Below are 22,312 nucleotides of genomic sequence, written 5' to 3' on the forward strand. Positions count from 1 at the left end.
GTTCATATGAAGTATAAATGGCTTGTTTCCATGTCTTCACGAAGCTTCCATCACTGAGCCTAAGTAATGGTTATCCCGCAATCTAATGACATACACATTTAATAGGTACTAGTTTCTATAAATGAAAATAGAAACAGGCAGATGATCTTCAAGCTACAAAGAGAAAATGTACTTAATACAGACATGATGACAACTCATACTGATGTTATCCTGTAACAAGCTGCCGTCATCAGTATATAGCATTACCAAGAGCCCTATGAGAGATGCATTAGTAAGCCTAAAGTACCCATTGCCAGAGCATTAAATTGGAAATAAATTGTCCTAAATAATGTAAGAAGACATGATGCTTTTGAAATTCTTTTAAGCCCTTTTTTAACATCAGTGAATAGTGTCTAAGTACTTCTTGTGGAAGCGTAGCTTGGTACTATGTGCTCTAGTTTACCACTAGTTGACTGGCTAGCTTCCCTCCCTCCTAGGTCTTCTCAATTGGACATTTTCTCAAATTGGGCTGAAATTGTTGCATTATTTGGAAAAGGTTTTAGTGGAACACATGGTGATGAAGAAGATTACCATCTTGTCATCTCATGTTTTCCATCATTAAATATCCATGTGCTTCGCCAACGTTTTATCATCATTGGTGCTGTTTATGGCTCAAATGATTACAATATAAATATTGCCACTTTTTAGTCCTAAAACGGATTGCAAAATAATTTTAAAGAATACATAACTGTGCTTTTATCCAGGACAACAAAATTGGTCACTGCGTGGCCTTCAATAGGCCTTAAATTTGCAGCTTTGTGAGTTCTGTAATTGTAAAATACGGAAAATAATTTGCAGGACGATGAGAAAATCATTTGAAGGATGACACTGTGTGTTGTGGTCCTCTGCAAGTAACATGTGGCTCTTACTGTGACTCTGAGGAGTAAAACCCATTTTGTAATCAAAAGAGTACACTAACTATTATATGCTTTTGTGTAGCTTGTGTACTTTCAAAAGCTGCTACAGCCGCAGACAATCATCACATATTAATAGTATATCATGTAAAATATATTATACAAGGCATTAGATAAGTCGGATAAAGTCCTTGTCTTTGTTGGAAATGGATGACGTGGGATGATCCCTGCTGAGCAAGATTTCTTTTGTTGCACACAGCTGTCCCAGAGCCAGCAGGGGCAGGTAGGCCCGGCATCCTCCCAGGCCAGCCTCCTCCACCTTCCTCACAGCCAATCCTCGCTGTCCCAGAGCCCGGTGCGTCAGGCCTCCTCCTCTTCCTCAACATCTTCTTCTTCATCAGCCCTCAGCGTGGGACAGTTGGTCAGCAGTGAGTAGTCACAGCAAGCACAAAGCTCTTCTCTACCCCCCCCCCAACTCTGGTGAAGCTAAGCTAGACCGCACATGTTGAAGTTTCATTGATGAAAAGAATTCTCTCTACTCTTCTTCCTGCTGCACACATGGTCATAAAGTGAGAAAATGAAAAAGCAGCAGACATATATACTGTATACACATATTACTGCAGCAATCTGTATGATGTATTATGCTTAAGGCTACAATAGTAGTGAGCACAGCCAGGATTTGAACCGATAGTCCTTTAGGAATGGGTATAGAACCCAACAACTCCTCCCCACTGCTGACAATCAGGCAAATCAAAGCTACTTCAAATCACCCACTTTAGTTATGGTGGAAGAGATGTAACTTTAACCTCTGAAAAAAATTGTGGTGCTTATTGCGTGCTCTTATTTTTGCAAAAAAAAATATTTAATTTGCAAGTCTCAGTGTTTTGTGGCTGTATTATTATTTTGTAGAGGTGATACATATTTTATATTGTTAAGCACTCGTGTGGTGAATAGAGAACAGGCTGACGTGAGCGAATTAATTTCGAAAGCCATGTTCTGTTAAACTCTTTTGTGTGCAGTAAAAATATAAATGGAGAAAAGTAACAAGCATTATGTATTGTATTTAAAAGCAATGTTAAGAAAAACAGAAATGCAGAAAAACACTTTCAGAATCTTACATTCTTTGTTATTAATAAATATGTCCAGTTCTTGTTCCCAGTGGCATTTCTGATGACAAGTGATGCTTACAGTTGACCCACTGTAATAAACCTTTTGATTTGGGTGGAAAATCAGGAAGAATTTGTCTGGCATGAGTCAGAGTTATTTAACTTACTGTCCTGGACAGGGAAGCTCAGTGCAGTTCTGTGAAGCCTTTATTAGTGATGAGATTCAGGGCAGTCACTAGGAGTAGTGTCAAGTGTTGGTTAAATCTCTAAACTCATTTCCAGAGGGATGTGGGTTCTAGGTCCCAATAGTGGTTCAACATCGTACTTTTATTTTGTTTGGCTCAATCATCGCATTTGCATACATAGATCTGTATCACCTTTTCTGGGAGCTAGGACAAGCTCTGGTGTTATGCCATTCTTAGAATGCAAAGAAGTCAACAACAGATCATATTTTTATGAACATAAGAAAAGTTACAAAAGAGAGGAGGTGATTTTTGGCCCATCTAACCCATGTGGTGTTTAATAGCTAAGTGATCTCATTCAACTGTTCCTTGAAAGAAACGAATATAACAGCATGTAAATGCACTTTAGTTTAGTATCCACTTGTGTTCTCTGGTTAACTTTGTCAATGCCTTTCAGGACATTTAATACCTGTATCAGGTCCCCTTGTAATATTCTCTGTTAAAGGCTAAAACATTTCAATTCCTTCAATTATCTGTTTAAGACATTCCATTAAGTACTGGAATGTATCTGTTTGCTGTTCTCTGGTGTTTCCAAAACAGCAATATCTTTTCTATAACATTGTACACAATATTCTAAATGAGGCCTTACTAGTGCATTATACATTTTTAATATCTCTCATCCTAGCATTAGTCCCACATCAGCAGGGTCCGCTTGTCGGCACGCCCATCTCCATTTGGTGGTTTGAACTAAATCTTTGAGCTGACGTTGCCATTAAATGCGACCGAGAATACTCCAACCGGTGCGTCGCTCCACCTGCCGTCAGAGTGGGGGGGAAGGAGAACAAAGTAATGTAGTCAATTCATAGAGGGGGATTATTAGGAGGCATAGGAAATTTGGGCTTACACCTGCTTAGCTTCAGTGGGTTGCCAATTGTAAGTTGCAGGGTGACATAGCTGCTGGCTCACATTATACATTTTTAATATAACATTATTTAATTCAATTCTATGCTTTAATCTATATATCCTAACATTTTGCCTTTAAATTGCTTTATAACATTGTCTAAGATTTTTGACATCAACATAAGAAACTTCTTCTATCTTAGTGTATCTCAGCCATATCACTCTGCAACTCACAACTGGCAACCCACTGAACCTAGGCAGGTGTGAGCCTCGTCATTACCTGGATGGGAGACCTCATGGGAAAAACTAAGGTTGCTGCTGGTGTTAGTGGGGCCAGCAGGGGGCACTCACCCTGCGGTCCATGTGGATCCTAATGCCCTCGTATAGTGACGGGGACACTATACTGTAAACAGACGCTGTCCTTTAGATGAGATGTAAAACTAAGATCCTGGCTCTCTGTGGTCACTAAAAATCCCAGGGCGTTTCTCCCCGGTGTAACCCTGGCATCCTGGCCAAATTTCCAAAGGGCCATTGGCCCTTACCAATCATGGCCTCCTAATAATCCCCATCTATGAATTTGCTTCATCACTCTGTTCTCCTCCCCACTGATAGCTGGTGTGTGGTGAGCGTTCTGGCGCACTATGGCTGCCGTCGCATCATCCAGGTGGATGCTGCACATTGGCATTACCTGTAAAGCGCTTTGAGTGGAGTGTCCAGAAATTCTTCTTCTTCTTATTATTATTATTATTATTATTACATTGAAAGTAATCTGCAAGGTGTTTATCCTGTTTTGAATTGTATCTCAAACTTTTTTAATTTGCTGCTTCTACAGTATTTGCTTATTCTCCTGATTTGGTATCCACTCCAAACTTCACTCTTGAAGTCTCGTGTACTCTGCATTTTCTCTTTATTAACCAGCTCTGAATCCAAACATGCACATTTCCCTGAATATCTGTCTGCAAGGAACTTTATCAAAAGCCTACTGAAACTCTAAATATACCATATATTATGCTCTGTCTGTATCCATTGTTGCTTGCTCAAAGAACTCTAACAGGAAGGTTTGGCAAGACTACCTTTCCTAAATCTAACTACCTTTTTCTTGTATCTAATTTGCATTATGGTAATCTTTTCGTTTAGTTCTAATAATTGTTTCCATATCTTTACATGTAATAGAAGTCAGATTTATTGGTAAATAATTAATTTGTTCATTTATATCATCCTTCTTATGGATGGATACTACAGCCGCAGTTCTCAAGCTCATGGGTACTGCTCCTGTCTTGAGTGACTGTTGGAAAGGTTGGGTCAATGGCTTCCAACTAATAGTTCCATGCTTCAGGCAGAATCTGTTTTGTTTAGTATTGTTATCCACTAATTTCATATCTTAATCCTTCTATTAAACTCTGTCTTATTCCTTTAAAGACTGCTTTCCGCAAAATTGCTTTGGACCTATACAGTTTCAAAATATACTCCAAAACACACCATATTATGATTACGGTTTCCTAGTCGTTCATTTGTCTGTTTGCCTCACTTTTTATTTCTTAAAAAAACCTGAGATCTAAGTGAGCATTTTTTTTCTTATAGGTGCTCTGACTAACTGTCTAGCATTTTAGTTTCTGCTGCTAATATTCCTGTAGGTTTTTCCCAGTCTTCGTGGTGAAAGTTAAAGTCCTTACATTCATGAGCACGAATACTCTTTTTCATATATAATGCTTCTTATTGCCAATGAAAAATTAAAAAAGTGTCATTAAGACATATAGCTTATGTTGTTATGTACCGCTGCTTGAGGTGGCATAAAGCAGTGGTCTGGGTGGGCAAAATGTCTGGAAAAAGTTCAGTGGAACCATCACCGAACTTCAGATCTGCCATGGAGTCACATAAATTCTGAACATCTTGTTCATCTCTGCTTGCTTGCTGATCAAGGGTGAGCTCAGCTGTAGCTTCAGTAGGTAATATAAAGATGTACTGTTTGGAGCTAGAAAACCTCATCCTGGCCCGCTGGGATCGGAATATGGCTCTGTTATACTGTAATGTACCACTGCTTATGGGGTTGTAAAAGAGCACCCCCTGGGGTGATGAACCCAGGCTGGGCCAAAAAGCCAGAACAGGAAACCCCAGGTGGAGAGGTGTGAGAGAAAAAGGCAGACAAACACATTCCTGATCCGTGGCTGTACCAGGCAGGATCCAAACCAGGTGAGACAAAATGAAAACACAAGAGAGAAGTACAAACGCCAAGGTTTGGACGAAGCAGAAAGGTTTGTAGCAGATGTAAGTCACAAGTCACCAAGGGAAAAATGAGGTCAAAAATGTTCCAGTGTCCAGAATCCATACAAAGCACATTTAACTGTTCTTGGGGTTTCTGCCCTCACCGCTCCTGCCCTGCTAGTTTGTCTCTCAGTGCCTGGGCGTAAACCTGGGTCTCCGGCGTCACGCAAAAGGGAACTTGCCAGCTGAGCTAAAGGAGAACTCCCCCAGCCCGGGCTGAGATCCCTGTTATACACAAGGGCATATTCGTTTCACACAAGACAAGGAACTAGAGATACAAAGACGTGAGGACTAGAAAGGCGCAGAGTGAAATTTGTATAACAGAGCACAGAGGACTGCTCAGTCCGACCTTCAATACTGTGCTTTGCTTGAGGAGGAGATTACCCACAGGTGAAGCCAGTTTCCTGTCTGATTTTGTTCCCATAGCAACTGGCCCTGACTGACAGGTGGAAGAGGTGTGGCCGTCTGCTGAGGCTGAACTAGCCTATTACACAGCGGACGGACATGACAAGCGTTGCTTTGGAACTCGTTCCCATTCCCTAGCTCTGTTTTAAATGAGCTTCAAGAGAAACATTTCAACACCTAAACCGCAGCTGGGCTCATAAATGTCACATCTGCAGACATGTTCAGCAGAAAACAGTAAAACCGCAGGTGAAAGTGGTACAGTAGTTTCACCCTGAGACAATCTTTGCTGGAAAACTCAGTCCTCTCCAAAGAAAGACTAACTTTACATTTTCAAATTGTCTAAAATTGAGCTCTTAAAATATGAAGCATTCCACTCGTGGGAAATGATCAATCTGGACAAATATTAACCACAATGATATTTATGATATTTATTCATGTGTGCAGGTGGAGAGAGGGTTGTAACAATGAGGTATTTAACAAATGGTTACTGTTCTAGTTTTACTTGTGACATTTAGCATGAGCTAAACAGCAACTGGCCCTGACGATTTAAATATGATCTAGTGATTTACTTGAGAGGACCAGCTGCCCACCTGCAGCCCTCCTTTCTGCTTCTTGTAGATAGAGTGGGTTGGTAGTAATGAGCAGATTTCAAATTGTTTTCTAGGAAAGTATGGTCTCCATGAAAAGAAAACATTACTCGGTAAAATCTTCCTATGAAATTCATGGTTGTCAGATAGTTTGGTATTTGAGCTGAACCGTATGCCTTCCTGAATAATAAATTGTGCCGTTGCTGTTGCTTATTTTTAGCTTTCACTTTGTTGTCTTTCAACAAATCTAAGTGAAGAAAGATAATGATTCAAGTGGAGGAGTTTAATATATGCCCTGAGATGGACTGTCATCCTGTCTAGGCTGTATCATGCCCTTCACCTGTTGTTTGCCAGGATAGACTTCAGCTCCTCTGTGAGCCTGCATTGGATAAAGCAGTTAGAAAATGGATGTATAACGCAGTAATAATCACAGTTTGTGTTGTATAAAACTGGCAGGTTTTGCCAGACTTCCTTCATGTATAGTATATGCTTTCAATGCTGTCACAGATGTGTGACTTGATCCTTTCAATAGTAGATTTCCTTCTTTTTGTTTTTTCTTTTCTGGAATTTATTTTTCATAATAGTAAGATTTACCTTTTACCTTCTCTGTGGCATTTCTTTGCCTTGAGCCCGATTCTCTTGATTTTTCTCCAACAGGGACATCAGATTAAAAATAAAAATTGCCACACATTGAAACTTTCTCATAGATCCTTGTGGACACCAGCCAGGCGGGTGCTTGTCGGTCAGAACCAAGCCTGTTATCAAAGGTCCAGTGTTTTCTTCAGTTGTACAGTGTTAAGAGTCTCAAGAAGTGATTTAGAGAGCACAAAGTTGTCAATGAAAATAGAATAATTAAACTAAAATGTAAACAGGGGAAAGATTGCTGTACACACCAATGACCAAAAATATGTGGCCCATCAGTAAATGTTCAGTCCTTCTATAAAATTAAGCCTTTCAACAAACTATTGTCATTGAAAAAGAATAATGTCCATCTCAAAAGTTAAACAGCAGATATAATTATGCATTTCTCTCTCAGTCAGAAGGCTGCAGTTTCAGAATTTGAACTACAGTAACTGAGAAAAAAGCCATGTGAAAACAATGAGGAGTCATTTCTTTAAAACAGTAAGCCCTAAAGTAAGATAAGCAGTAGTGTAAAGTAAGTCAATAAAGTGTAATCATTGCAGTCCAAAATTACCCTGTAAGAAGGAAGACATTTTTACTGTTTCACAGAGAGTACAGTAACATGTAGTCTACAGGAAACACAAGTGGCACTATGAGAGATACAAAAATCTTTCTGAGCCTGGAATGATGAGGAGACCCCCAGCCAGAGAACATTAACTCATCAAAATTAGTCATTTAAAATGATGACTCATTGAAATATCCAATCCAATGGTAAAAGCAATTCTGTTGTGACTGAAAGAGAGCACAAACAACACAACCTGACCCACTGAGATGCACACACAAACAAAACACAAGGTATTAAAATGACAATACACACAAGTTCTTAAAAAATGTATCCAGAGAAGACAGGCAGAGATTCAGTTTCTGTTACACTGCATAAATGGGATAAGACAAACATTCTTTTTTGAAAATAACAAAACCAATCCCAGATATCCCACACCTGCCAGAATCACAACAGCTATCAATCTTACTGGGGGAGGGGAAGGAAGCTCAAAAGAGCTGGCAGTCCAGTATGTGATCTCGTGTCACAGCCTGATGAACACAGTCCCTCAATAGTAATTTATTGATCATGGCATTAAAGCTCTTTGAATTTGAGAGAATTTTAAAGAGTGACTACAGTCAAAATGGGAGATTTCGGTGTCAACAGTTGGCAAATAGAAGACATTTCTCAAGAACCACTATTGCTCTATTCTTTAACGTTGCTTTTTGCCATCTTGCGGATGCTGTTTTTAAAAGGGTCTTTTTAACATACTTCAACAATAGTTGGATTTTAAGATTGTCAGAATAAATGTAAATGGTAACATCTGAAATAAGAATATTAGGAGGGTTTCACACTGATACTGTCAACTTAACAGTATCTTGACCTGAGCTGTCCAAGTTTTGTGGCAGAATATTCTGAGGAGGACATGCAACTGTGATGTGCTTGCAGGAAAATGATACAGCAACATGTTTTCTGCTGCATGGTCTTTTGAGAAGGTCTGTACAATATTATTCATGTGTAGTGTCCATGAGTGTTCTTATCTTTAATTATATATGCATATAAGTAGTATATGTTTGGTGCAAATAGTAAGATCTATACAGAACTTAATCTGAATAAATATTTACACATTAAGAACTGTATCACCTTTGGTGCTACATGCAGCATTTAATTTTAAAATGCAATAGTTATACGTAAATGAAAAATAAAAGAAATATAATGCAGATGGAATGTCAATACTATCTTCAATATGAGGATAAAAAAGACTGTAAAAGTTATGTACAAATTATTCTTAAATTATTGTCATATTCTCAATATTTTTAACGTCAACTGATGTTTTTATTATTAAGCCCTGTAATTAGAAAGAAAAGTAATTATATTTAGGGCATATTTTGTCACTAATAAACGATACACTTGTTTTACAAAAGATAGCACAAAAATAACAGCTCCCTTTTTCCCTTTTTAAAAAAGTTAATTTTGCCATCCCAATTTACTAGTAATACACTACCATCTGCCACTGCTAATTCAATTATCAAAACAGTAATACGCAAAGCTATACAATTATAATCAATATACAACTAGCCTTACAAAGCAAGAGCACAAATTTAATAAATAATTTTGTGAAACTGAACAATTTCAGACCACAGAATTTTCAGATGGCAAAGGGAAACGACTCTTTTCGACTCTTTCTGATAGATCGTATGCAATGGTGTTCCACAGAAAAAACGCTGCTTTGATAAGCTCATAGGTTCTGCCAATGGGCTACTTTCTTAAGTCACAACATACATAATACTTACAACCATAACTTAATTCTATAGCACATCTTTGTAACTTGGAATAACATTGTTATCCAAGTTCATAACACATTGCTCCCACATGACAAACCCTTAGAAACAAGAGAAGGAACAGTAAAAAGGTGTGAAACCAGATGCATTCAGTATTAAAAAAAATGCATTTTCTAACAGACCACATATTGATTCATCATGTCTGCAAAATATGCAGTGCTGAGATGTGTAGACATCCATGGGAGAGTGTGAATGAGCATGGCATTCTGCATGAGCCCATGTTTCTTCCACACAGGATGGAAAGAGAGCATCAGTCATTTAAGGAGATGGACGGCAGTAGCAATGATTTCCAATTGATTTTATGTTAAATACAGATGAAAAAATCTTTCTTTAAAAATGTACTAACATGAATGTAATATGTGTGTACTTCTACAACTTTACGTGAAAAAGATTTGAATCTTAGATAAGGTCAAACAATGTTTTAACTAAAAATGTCTTAGGAAATGTAAAATACTGTAAATTACTGCCAGTGTAACATTGGCATTTGTGTATTATTAGCATTAGTAGTGTAACTTGATTTTTTGCATGGTTTGCATCTGAAGAAAACAGAAAACAGGAAATGTGACCAGAAACAACTCAGGTTGAATTTCTGACATATACATTTAAGTGGATTATTTATTTTGAGGGGGTTAGAAAGAAGACATTGATAAAAGCAGCATAGCAATATAGCAATTTCTCACAAGAATAACCCACATTGCATGTTATTAAAGCTCCATTAGAGTTTTTCAATTATGGATTCTTCCAAAATGTTATGAATGATGTGTGGTAGCACTTTAATGGTTTCATTCATTGACAAACTACCTTTATGTTAGGTGATTTCTATTTAACCACTGTATTAGCTCAATTGCAAAAATATTTATTCCAGATTGTACTCCATCATTTCTGAAGCTAGCACAATAAGGCAAGCATTTTTTTTTTCGAATGTGAGGTGCTCACATTGAAACAAATGCCAGGAAGCATGTTTTTTCTTTCCTTTAAACTTATTTCTTTATTTGAATAGATTCCCTAAGAGAATATTTATAGCACTTGGTTGGACATTTGCTGTAATTATAATTTTACAATATATTGCTAATTACAATAGTCACACTACAGTATATAGTGTACTGTAGTGTGATTAATGAATTATGTAAGGATAATAATTATATTATTGTTGCAAATTTTAATTCATTTGTGAAAGATTTTAAACATAAGATCTGTCTGTATCTTGGATGTGTAGAGATGCAGAACATTTAATCAGTTTACTCGAAAGCAACATTTGTTGATCATGTTCTGATACTGGTTCATGCTGCAGACAAAAGAAAACTGAGCCGGAAAAGGCAATTAAGAATATTTCTTTTCACCTCCATTTAGAAATAATTTGTGAAACATTGCTGAGGTTACAGACAGGGAGGCCAGTTTTGCAGGTCTGATAAAAGTCTTAAAAGTTGTTATGTTCTGGCTCAGCTCCAGAGTTATTGATGTGATCTTTGTGTTGCAGATCCCCAGACAGCTCCCAGTGAAGTGGACGGGGTGAATCTGGAGGAGATCCGAGAGTTTGCCAAAGCTTTTAAAATCCGCCGCCTGTCGCTGGGGCTGACACAGACTCAGGTGGGACAGGCTCTCAGTGCCACAGAAGGCCCGGCATACAGTCAGTCAGCCATCTGCAGGTAAACTGGGCTCACACCAAACACACATGTCCTGTGCTAATCTCTCCTTCTCGTGCAGAGCGTCAGAAAACTGCAGCCCCTTCAGCAGCTCCAATACCAGAACCAAGCGCGTCTGTGTTGTTTTTAAAGTTGCATCGTGGGTTTTTTTTTTATTTAAAATGAGCTTTTTGTCCGTTTTTACAGTCTAGAGGTCGGCTAAATGTTATTTATGGATAAACGATCTGTGAATCTTTGAAATAATGTTGTGGAACACCTTGACTGAAGGGTTCTACAGGCAACCCGATGGAGGTTTCATGTCAATAGTAACTCTCACAGCAAATCTGCCACAGCAATGTGCTAACAATTGCGTACTGTACTCTATGTGCCAGTATACTTTCCAGTTATTTTTAATCACATTATTTGAACAAGTGGTTCAGTTTTAAACTCCTGGTTAAGTCCCATTTTTACACGAAAATACCTGTACATGGGCTTACTTTAAAGCACTGGTGTGTTTTATTTTTTTGGCTTCCATTCCATCATTTACTAATTGACCCTAGACTGACCACAGTCTTATAATAAACATGAAGCATGAAATAAGCATGAAGGTTTATCATCTTGGTTTAGCAGAGAACAAGTCTTTAATAATTTGAATAAATTAAGACTGATGACTTACATTTCTCTTTCTAAAACAACATTCAAACATAAAGTACCAATATTAGAACAGCATGGTTATAATATTGTAGCTTTTAATGCTTTGTTTATGATGTTGCAACATTTAAGCACACACTTTTGTAGTATTACAGTCATGGATAAAATAAAATAATTATACAAACAGCATATAATAGAAATCTTAAATCAAACTGAGTAAGCCCTTATTTATTTACCATATAGTTAATATGTCAAATTAATATTAGTCAAATTCTTTCATGGGAAAGTAATGAAAAAGTAAACCAAAATAAATGCAAATATCCATGGCTATTGCTAAAATTGTACTCACCTTTCTTATGATAAATGTTCAATTTTAATTTAGTATTATTTAGTTATTTTTATTAGAAATACGGGTAGATGGAATGAAAGTTACACACTCAGTTTTATACTGTACGTTAAGACTGTCGTTGAAGATCTCTCATTATTGAGGTTTTTTTTCAGTTTTCATTCCCGTGTGCTCTGTGTGATTGTTGTAGAACATTTCAGCTTAAAAGCTAAAAAGAGTTTAAAAACGGAAGAAGCCATTCTGTTACCAAGCTAAAAAATATGTTATTTAATTTGAAATTGAAAATAGTAGTGGGGTGACACAGTGGTGGTTAGCATTTCTGCTTTGCAGTGCTCGGGCCCTGGATTCAATTTCTGGGGTACCACAGGTATCTCCATGTTCACCCAGTGTTCCTGTGGGTGACCGGTTTCCTCCTACAATCCAAAGGCACAGTAGATTAATTGGCTTTTGGGGAAATTGTTCCTGTTGTGAGTGTCTGGTTTCCTATTGATGGACTGGCATCCTGCCCAGGGTGTATCCTGCCCTGTGCCCATTGCTTGCTGGGATAGGCTCCAGGTTCCCATGACCCATGACAAAAATAAAAGCAGTCAGAAAAGTGAGTTAGTAACATGCAGAAGAGTGGAAAAAACTATTTGGTAGTCATGGAGCCTTCTTCAGGTACAGATACCTTCTTCCTTTACAGTTTACATACTGGCGCAGAATACTTGGAAGACCAGCCTCTGTAATCTCATAAAAAAGACAAGCACTAAATGTGATACTACAAACCTAATCTTTTATCACACTACGTTTCTTATGTAACGGGAAAGGGCAAACTAAAACAAGCAGTGGTTGTCAACAGTTTTTTTTTCGATTTAGTCTTTTATGTAAATGCATGTTTGTTTGTTTTTTAAATACACTTTCTCTGCTGGTAACCTGCCCTATTTATTTGACATAATGTAATGTGCTGTTAAAATTTTTAGTACATCAACATCAACGAGTATATAAAATTTGAAAATGCTTGGAGGAGTTGACCATTTTCTTATGAGGCAGGCCAAGAACTAGTGCAGAAGTCTTAAAATCACACATAAAATATTAAAAGTGTAATGTCATTCAAATATTTATAACATACATTAAAATATCATAATGGAAGCATAAGCTTGGAACAGCAAATGTTTTTGCATCTGGCCTTTTGCTGCAATTTTTGTCTGTTTTGCCAGGACAGAGTAGTGTTATTTAACTGTTAGGATATCAGACTGTTTTAGTTATTGGTTGTACAGTTAAGTGGTTTTGGATTTCTGAAAGTCACAAGGTTTCCTGTTTGTAAAATGGCTTTAAAGCATACTATAAAATTTTGCAATTATAGCCAGTAATAACACATCTACTGTATTAAACAAATTGCAAAAACTCATATAAAGCTGTTAGGCAATAAACTGTTCACAGATTTACCTTTAAATGTGCCTTTTTAAACCTAATATTATTTTCATACCGGAGATCAAACCCTTGAGTTCATTTTTTTAAATTGTGTCAGTCCCTTTAGGCCGATTAGACGTAATGAGGGATGATTGATTCGGTGGTGCTTCACATATTTCAGGAGTCATATTTAAGGAGCTGAAAATGTAGTGAAGCATTTAATGCCATTAATGTTTAATGTCTTATTCTATGTAAGGATCCTCTCATTAGATTAATCATCACAAGGGAAGGACCAGTGAATACATTTAGCAAATAATTTATTGTTGTCTTTTAAGATGCAGAACTGAAGCAAATCATTCTAACCACCAAGAACATGAAACTTAATTTATAACAACAGAGTCGCAATTGTACATTTTACAAATGATAGATTATTTGTGTTGTTAAGCTTTTATCTCTTTAATTATGATATGCTTTTAATTTATTTTTTAACACAACCTTTATTTCATTTAATTTGCTCCTGATCATTTATCCGTTCTTTACATTCTATCTGTTCGGCCATGTTAGTCATGGTTGCCATACAAGTCTGACTTTGTTTTGCTGTGCTGTGCCTATAATTTATCTTCTGCAGGATGCCTTTTTAAGCAGCACAATAAAATGCACATGCAGTAATAATGTATTATATACTGAGATGCAATAAAAATGCAACAAAGACAATTGTTTCCAATACTCTTTTATTGTTTTTAATTATTCTCCATTCATTTTTTGTTTGTTACAATGTTATCATTTTTATTTTATATCAATTTCATTTTTCAGATCAAACTGCAGCATTGCACAGTATTATATTCAGTCACGTATACTTTACCATAAAAACTTTGTGAGCTCTTGGTATGCTTCATTAAGGCTGGTTGTCTTCTCAGTGCCTATGGTAATGAAAGCATACAGTATCATAACGAATAAGCATAATAACTCTTTAACGTTAAGAGACCATGTCGGTGCTTCAGTGCTTTAAAGGTTAAACAGTTATAACTAAGCTCCATCAACACAGGCTACACTTAATGCATGTTTATGCATGAGCTGGCAAGTGCACTTTTAAGAGCATAGGGAGAGGAGGAAAAAGGAGAGTTTCTCTTATTTTTCCTCCTGGGTACTGACTTCTAGCTTTGCCTCATCACAGAGAAGCCGGGAAAACAACTTCTAACTCATTGAAGTGGATTTCACTCTTGTTGATCCATGAAATGTCCTGTCTTTTTACTGACTCTTTATGTTTGTTAATGTATTCCCTCCAGAACGGCAGAGTACTTTCCCTGCCGTTTAAGATGGGGGTTATAAATAATACCAGCAAGGGGTACAGAGTTCGTGGCTTCTGTTTCAGTGATGATTTCCCATAAAATGCTTCGATTGTTTTAAGATAGAGAAAGGCACTATAGGATCCCCTTCCTGCCTTATCCACCCCGCTGTTTTGCAACAGTTGCAACAAGCAACTTCACTATTAAAAAATGTCCTTCACCTGCTTTTGTAGTTCTCGGGCAGTTGATGTGCTGCACGTAAATCGATCTCCTCATTTGCTTGCTTTCATTAATAGAAGTGTTTCCTATCTAGGAAGAAACTATAAGTTATTGTGCAGCAGTAGTTAGCTGCATTAGGAAAACAACATTTCTCTATGATGTGCATTGATTTATTTAGTACCTCTCTGTTTTTAAGTGCTCTATCTGAGGAAACGTGTCTTGTAAATGTAAAAATAAAGAAAACATTTTAATTAATATGCTTTACCGTATAAGCTTTAAAACGTATTTAAAACTAAACGGATCAAATTCTTAAAAAACAGAAATCAGATCAATTTTTTTTATAAACGAAGTCTTTGAAAAAAAAGGACAGCCTTTTAATGTTCTGGGGTCTGTCTACAAAGCTGAACTGATTTAGGGTCTTCCTTGTCACCAAAAGAAATGTGACAATTTAAAAGGTCCCCCCCTTCTGAAAATGTTCCAGAATTCATTCATAAAACACAACAATTGCTAACAAGTCATAAACCCCAAAATAAATTTTAAAAATAGGATTCATATACATTTTGGGCTAATGGTAGTCATTACCTGATTATCAACATGTTTTACAAGAATGTCTTACAAATGAAAAGGAAATGCTTCCAGTGTTATTCCCATGATTTTCAATCATCTTTAACACAAATGTGCAGCCATCACTACTGAGTATCCAGTGTTACTAATATTATTAATCATTAACAATAAATCTTAAACTATAAAAAACGTTATATTATTCGCTTTAAATGCACTGAGAATTTATTCTTACATGTATTCTGAATGTCTGAGCTGATACCTCGGCTGTTAGCTCATTTTCAGATGTTTTATTGTACTTCTCATTCATCTTCTCTGTGCGAACACACTGCTTCGGTTTCTCCCCTCAGGTACCAATGGTAGCTAATTCTTTTACACTTGCAAACTCCAGCTGCTGGTTATTGAATTAGGACCACCTCTGTACTAGTAGTCACCCTGGGTACAGAAAGGCATGTGGCAGAACTAGATTAAGCAAACACAGTCTGACACTGCCAGTTATTACCCTCCGGAAGCGTGTCCAATATAGTCTTACCCCCTGTCCATCAGTGTTCAATTGGTTTGGTTGGTTCGATAGAACTTTATCCACATGGCTTATGAACTGCTGCTGTTGATAGGTCTTGAAAACCGATACTGGAAAAAACAAAACACTAGTGTCCAACATACTGAAAATTAGTACTGAAAAATGCTCTAATTTCTTTATCCCATCTGATATTTGAAAGTCTTTAAGTTCAACTGAATTGTGACTGATCATGCTCAACTATTAAGATGAATACAATTTAACCATTGACATCACAAATGCAAAAAAAAAGCCACTTGTGAATTTCTGTAATGCTCCATATTTCACTCATACAGTATAGAGTTTTTAAGCTTTGCCATGTGTAGCAATCATACATTATGCACTCAAGATTTCCATCACAATGCAGTTCCAAGTGCATTTTTATTATTTATGGTAATGTTCTCGATTTTGTTTTAAATACAGAAAAGTTTATAGACTAAATTTGCTGAGCATTAGTTTTAGAAAGATACAAGAAGAAAGAAAAAAAAGAGCACATTGCTCCTGCAGCAGGCACATTTTGCAAACCTGCAGTATGTACAGTACAGTAAAACTGAATTAATTGTATTATTTAACCGATACTGATAGACTTCACTTGATTGAATGGAAGGAATACATTCATTCAAAATATTATTTAATATAAAAGTTATTCGGGGACACAAAAATATTACAAAATATGTTAAAAAGTTATTTGAATAAATAACTGAAAGGGCTATACCATAGATACATTATCATTTACAGATTCTATCTATTGTGATGAGAATGTACCTTGTGCTCCACTAATGACAGTCGGAATTATATGAATTCAAACTGTCTTTATTCAACTTTGCTTTGAATGGAATGTGACTTTTTCAGAAGGGCATAGTTCTTCTGGCTCATGTGTGCTGAGGGGGTTCAGGGGCAGGGTGGGGGTATAGAATGTTTTCAATGTGATTTTTGTTGAAATAAAATGTTTTATGTGTGTGAGAATATATTTGGGATATTTATGCCTTCTTTGATATTGTTTAATTGGTTAGTGCTTGTGTTTTGTGTGTTTTGGATAACTTGTAATGCACTGTTTGTTGTGAACAGGAATAATAATGAAGTTTGTCTGTTTAAATGCTGAAGTAAAAACCAGCTCTATGTTTGTTCCTTAGTCCATTTTACATATCTCTGCCAGTCTATAGAAGGGTTTCCTTATGCATAGGCTGCCCAAAGGCAAAAAAAAAAACAGTTTGATTTGATGTATAGTCATGTATCCATTGTTGGACAGGAAATATCATACCAATTGGTGTTTTGAGTGATTTAATCATCAGATGGATGTCCTCCTCAAACTTACCAAAGATGGCATCATCCTCAAAAGCCATATTTCAATCTGTAAGTGTGCTACCTCAGTTTTTCCTACTTGAGGTTGATGATGAGGTTTGGTTTTCGAATGCTTTCAGTTGCTGAAAGGATTGAACCTGATCACCTTGTATCTCTGCTGGCAGCTTGTAAGGAAACCCCTCTCCGTATCTAAGGCAGGCAGGAAGTCCCCGCCTGGCAGAGCACCTGAGTAAGATTCTTCTCTCTCAATTTTCCCCAGACACACCATCCTGAGAAGCCACTTTTTCCTACCACAGGAAGCCCAAGAGAACACTATAGCTAGCAGTCTGACAGCCAAACTGAACCCTGGCCTTTTATATCCTGCCAGGTTCGAGAAGTTGGACATCACCCCAAAAAGCGCCCAGAAGATAAAGCCAGTTCTGGAGCGATGGATGGCCGAGGCAGAGGCCCGCCACCGCTCCGGAATGCAGAACCTGACAGAATTTATCGGCAGTGAGCCCTCTAAAAAACGCAAGAGGAGGACATCTTTCACCCCCCAAGCGCTGGAGATTTTGAACGCCCACTTTGAGAAGAACACGCACCCTTCTGGGCAAGAAATGACAGAAATTGCCGAAAAACTGAACTATGATCGGGAAGTTGTCCGTGTCTGGTTTTGCAACAAGAGGCAAGCGCTGAAAAACACAATAAAGCGTTTAAAACAACACGAATCTGGAACGCCTGTCCCAGTGGATCCTCTGACAGACTCGCTAGAAGAGCATTCCTAAACAAAACGCAACAGAAGCTGAAACAAAGTTCTGGACTTAAAAGGGTTCCAAATGAGGTCACTAGTAAGTAAAGACAGAAAGCCGTTCATGGGCAGTAGGATTCCCCACTGACCATGATCTATTTTTCAACCAACCAACCAGTCAACCAACCAACCAATGACAAGAAACACAGCACTTATTGTGTCAGAGTGTGATTGTTAAAACCAACCCTTGAAAGGACCTTAACCAAAACCAAAAAATAAAAAAGTGTACTATTTCTGTGAACAAACGTGTAAAAATATTTAAAAAACCCTGTTTTGAAAAGATTTCTGAAAAGTCTGCCATGTGGAGTGGAAACTGGATTCTTTTCAGGCACCTGATTCTGTACTGAAATTTCAGTATGCGAAAGAAAATAGACAAACAAAAACTACTAACCAAAGTATGAAATGTTGCATTGAATTTAGATTGTTAGCCTATTTTCTTTTTTTTTCTTTGGGTGTAAAAGTGTTAAACAATTTTTACATTTGTACTGATAGAAAATCAAATGATTACCTTTGGAACAGGGATTACAGTATATCATTTTTTAATGTTTATTTTAGTTTGGTCTTATGCCAGCACTTCACTTGGAACACTAGTTTTTTGCTTGTCTTAATTTATATGTAGGTGAGTAATTAGAGTGCCATATAGAGAGATATACTGTATATATACTTTTTTGTACTTATTTACATCTAAAACACAACCTCAAACTGGCTGTATTCATCCTGTGGGTGCTATTATTTTATGCCACTTATTTATGATAACAAAATGTCACATTTTTATTTTGTCCTCAGTTGTTATTCACTGTGCTTTTTAATTTGCTATTCAAATTTGTAAAAATTGTACAGGTATTTATTATTTTTTATAAGAGTGTTTATGTGTTTGAGACAGCAAATGAAAAAGAGCCCAGTCTTAAATATGTAGGAAATTCTAGAAATGGAGCCACAGACAGAAAGGCTTCGCATCCACTTATCCTCCAGACTGCGATTTACCCAGAGTAATGCAACACTACTGCTATGGCTGTATGCAGAGCAATTATATTTTGTTGCCAAAGCCTGATAGCCAAAGAATTGAATGCTGGGCCCAAGGACATCAGAGATTCACAACGAAGATCATACTTGGGTCATGAACCCTATCCAGGACATTTTTTTACTGTTTGCTCCTATTTATTTAATAGAGCGACTTATTGATTGATTGTGTTTGTGCTCTAAAGTCACTTCAAGTGTGTGTGTGATACCAGGTCCCTGGAGAAAGAGGTCATTAGAATGCCGATTGATCTATCTTTTCCCCAAAACTCCAGCATTCCTGTTTTGTAATGTACAGCGTTAACAAGGATCATAAAAACTCATAGCCATCATCGTCACTGAAGTTGTTGACATGCAATCTTACTGCCTTCAACCAACTTTGTGCTTCTCATGCCTCAGTGTTTAGTTTTATATACATTTATGATTTTACAGATCCCTCTTTTTTTAAATATAAAATAAGATACCCTACGTTTATCAAGGACAAGAGGAAAAAGTGAAAGATTTAAATGACAAGCATTTTCAAAATATGAGGAGGTTCCATGCTTTCCTGATTTCATTTTAATCTGAAAATACGTCAGTGATTTTCCTGCCAATTACATAACTGCGTCATTGAAAAACCCTTATGTTAAAATAAGTCCTTATGTTCATGCCACCAACTAATGCAGTACAATGTCTTCAAACCATCGAAGTCAGCTTTAGAGTTTGCTTTGATTAATATTTCAAGAGGATTTATCTTGTACATCTCAGACTGGACAGTTCTTTACTATATTATACAGATTTTGAAGGATTTATTAATGCTAAGTACAGATTCAGAGGAAATATATTCTTCAATACACAACTTGATGAATATTGATCCTATGTAAGTACCCATTATGTAGAACTATATATATTTTCACAGAAAAGTACAATAAACATGTTGTTCATCCTCAGTGCATGTCAGTTAATTTAAAAAGACATTTCATTAACTAGTTTTCTAAAGCAGAAAGATTCTTGTTGATAGGCTAGTAAACAAATGCTGACAAAGTTCATTTATCAAAGATTGCTCATAGCAATTATACATCTGTCACTTTTTATAGGTGCCCCAGTTCTTCTCTTAGTCATAATAAGGGTATGGAAATCTCAAAAGAAAAAGTCTGTTTCAACATTTATGCCTGTTAAATCCCAGCATGAGCTTACCGTACCTTTTCTGGGGGTTTTTTCCCAATAATTGAAAAAGCTTTGAACAAATTACATTGTCACATAAACACATCAAATGTCTTTATGTTTGATATAAAATCACTTTGAAACACATCCCACTCGATACTAAATCATATAAGAACAAAGCCCATAAACACTGGTTTAATTCACATAATGCTATACAGTACATTATCCTGTCCTAATGATTTTCCAGATTATTTATACTAAAAGTGTATTACACAAATATTAGGGCGACACTTCCAAACACATTCGCTACAGTGTTCATTTCTTTTTCAAGATGTTTTGACACAACAGCTGTCTGCACCTAGAGTCGAGTCTTATTGAGAGCCTCATCTAAAATGATGTTAAAGGTCACACATTTGAAGCTTACTGTATGACTTTTTTTTCTTGATTGTAAAGAACAAAGACAAAAAACTTGAATCAATCCAAATAATATTACACCGTAGAAAATGTGTGAAGGTTTGTGAAAAAAGGATTCCGGCGGTGTAACTGCTGTCAGTACTTCTTCCAGGATGACCACCTCGTGAGATGACAGTAAAATGTATTACTCGTTTTTCTGGGGAATATAACTGACAGTAAAAACAATGCTTTTAATTTTCCCTTTTATGTTTTCATCAATTGTGAATCTTAAAAGGAAGGAGGATGGGACAAGCCTGGGTCAAAAACTTTGGGAAATATCATTTCCATTTACACTTCAAAAGAAATTAAAGTAAATCAAGATTTGAAGACTTTTAGGTGATTTTCATGTTCATTTCTCTTTATGTACCGTATAGCGATTTGGAATTTAAAACAGCCTTCTTGACCACATGTGCTGCTGAAAAGGGGCAAGCCTCATGTCACTGTGGGAGCACAGCTGCTATTAGCACCAACACTGCCCTGATTTCCTTCAGCTGGGTAGCATAGCAGATCTTACTCCATTGACAAGCTATCTGGGAAAGTGGTATAGCATGGATTCAAGCCAGTGACCTCCAGGAAGTCCACACAGTAACATATCCTCCACACATTTTGGAGGTCTCCACTAGACATCCAAACAATCCGGAAGAGCACATCTGGTATTTTCTGTTCAGTCAAGTAAAACATATAATGGGTTCATCCCTTTTGTATTTGGGCCCTATTATAAGATAAGTAAAGTATCATTTTCCCTTCAAAGAAGTTTTCTGTTGCAGATGATGTGACCTACAGTATGTAAGACAACAGCCCTGCATGAGCTGCATTTGAAACTGAATTTGAGCTAGACAGAAAAATGCCCGTACAATCATGATCCCTTTACAAGTCATTTACAGTGACTCATCCAGCAAAGAATTCATTCTCATTCTGTGTGCAGACTGAGCCCTGTAATCTAGAGGTGACCAGTTCATATCTAGAGATGTCATTATCTGTGACCTGGAATCCCACAACTGACCGCCCAGCTCTGTTGGTTGGGTCTGAGTCATCTAAAGTAGGTCTTCAGTGACACCTAGTATTTCCTAGATACTGTTGTCAGAGAGATCCACATCACTCATTCCACTCAATTCCCACTTTCTTGTAAAGTGCTGTGAATCTCTCAAGTTTAAAAATGGTGGATGGCTCAGACAAGTGTATGTTTCTGGAGGAGAACATGCGTTTGCCCAGTTTCACCAGATTCCAGGTTAGGTGGGAGGGGTTCAAAAACTATGTTTTTAAATGCAAGTCATTTTGAAAGCACTGTTACTTATGTTTCCAGTACCCCCAAAACATTTCCAAAATTAACTGAATTCCTGTCATGAAGTGCTAAAATGAAATGACAAAACCAAAACAAAGTGCCAAGACTGAAACTCAATGCCATATGTAATTGTGATTTCGATTTGCGTCTGCCGTCTATGATATTCGACAACAGAGAACTGCAGGTATGAGATTGAGTGTTTAATTTCAGTATCTGTCTTTTTCAAAACTATGATATGCAGCAATATTCTATTGCCACATCAATAATTTCAGTTTCTGAATAGCAAAAAACGTTGTGTAAATACTCAGAAGTCAGAAAATTGCTGTCAGCATTATTTCCTAAGTATCAGGTTGCTCCTTT

At 37.0% G+C, this 22,312-nt stretch overlaps 1 protein-coding gene across 2 annotated transcripts in view; it reads left to right on the forward strand.

The window, feature by feature from the left end:
• pou6f2 (POU class 6 homeobox 2) overlaps positions 1-18,858 on the forward strand; it is a 155,959-nt gene extending 137,101 nt beyond the window's left edge. Inside the window, exons 7-9 of one of the 2 annotated variants that reach the window (XM_006634318.3) lie at positions 1,153-1,321; positions 10,816-10,984; positions 17,530-18,858. In XM_006634318.3, coding sequence (XP_006634381.3) covers positions 1,153-1,321; positions 10,816-10,984; positions 17,530-18,034 — 843 coding nt within the window. In that variant the 3' untranslated portion in view covers positions 18,035-18,858. The remainder of the gene's footprint in view (positions 1-1,152; positions 1,322-10,815; positions 10,985-17,529) is intronic. The other variant, XM_006634319.3, reaches the window with a different exon arrangement.
• Positions 18,859-22,312: the final 3,454 nt, after the last annotated feature.

This window comes from Lepisosteus oculatus, chromosome 6, assembly GCF_040954835.1.
Source record: "Lepisosteus oculatus isolate fLepOcu1 chromosome 6, fLepOcu1.hap2, whole genome shotgun sequence".
Classification (NCBI taxonomy): domain Eukaryota; kingdom Metazoa; phylum Chordata; class Actinopteri; order Semionotiformes; family Lepisosteidae; genus Lepisosteus; species Lepisosteus oculatus.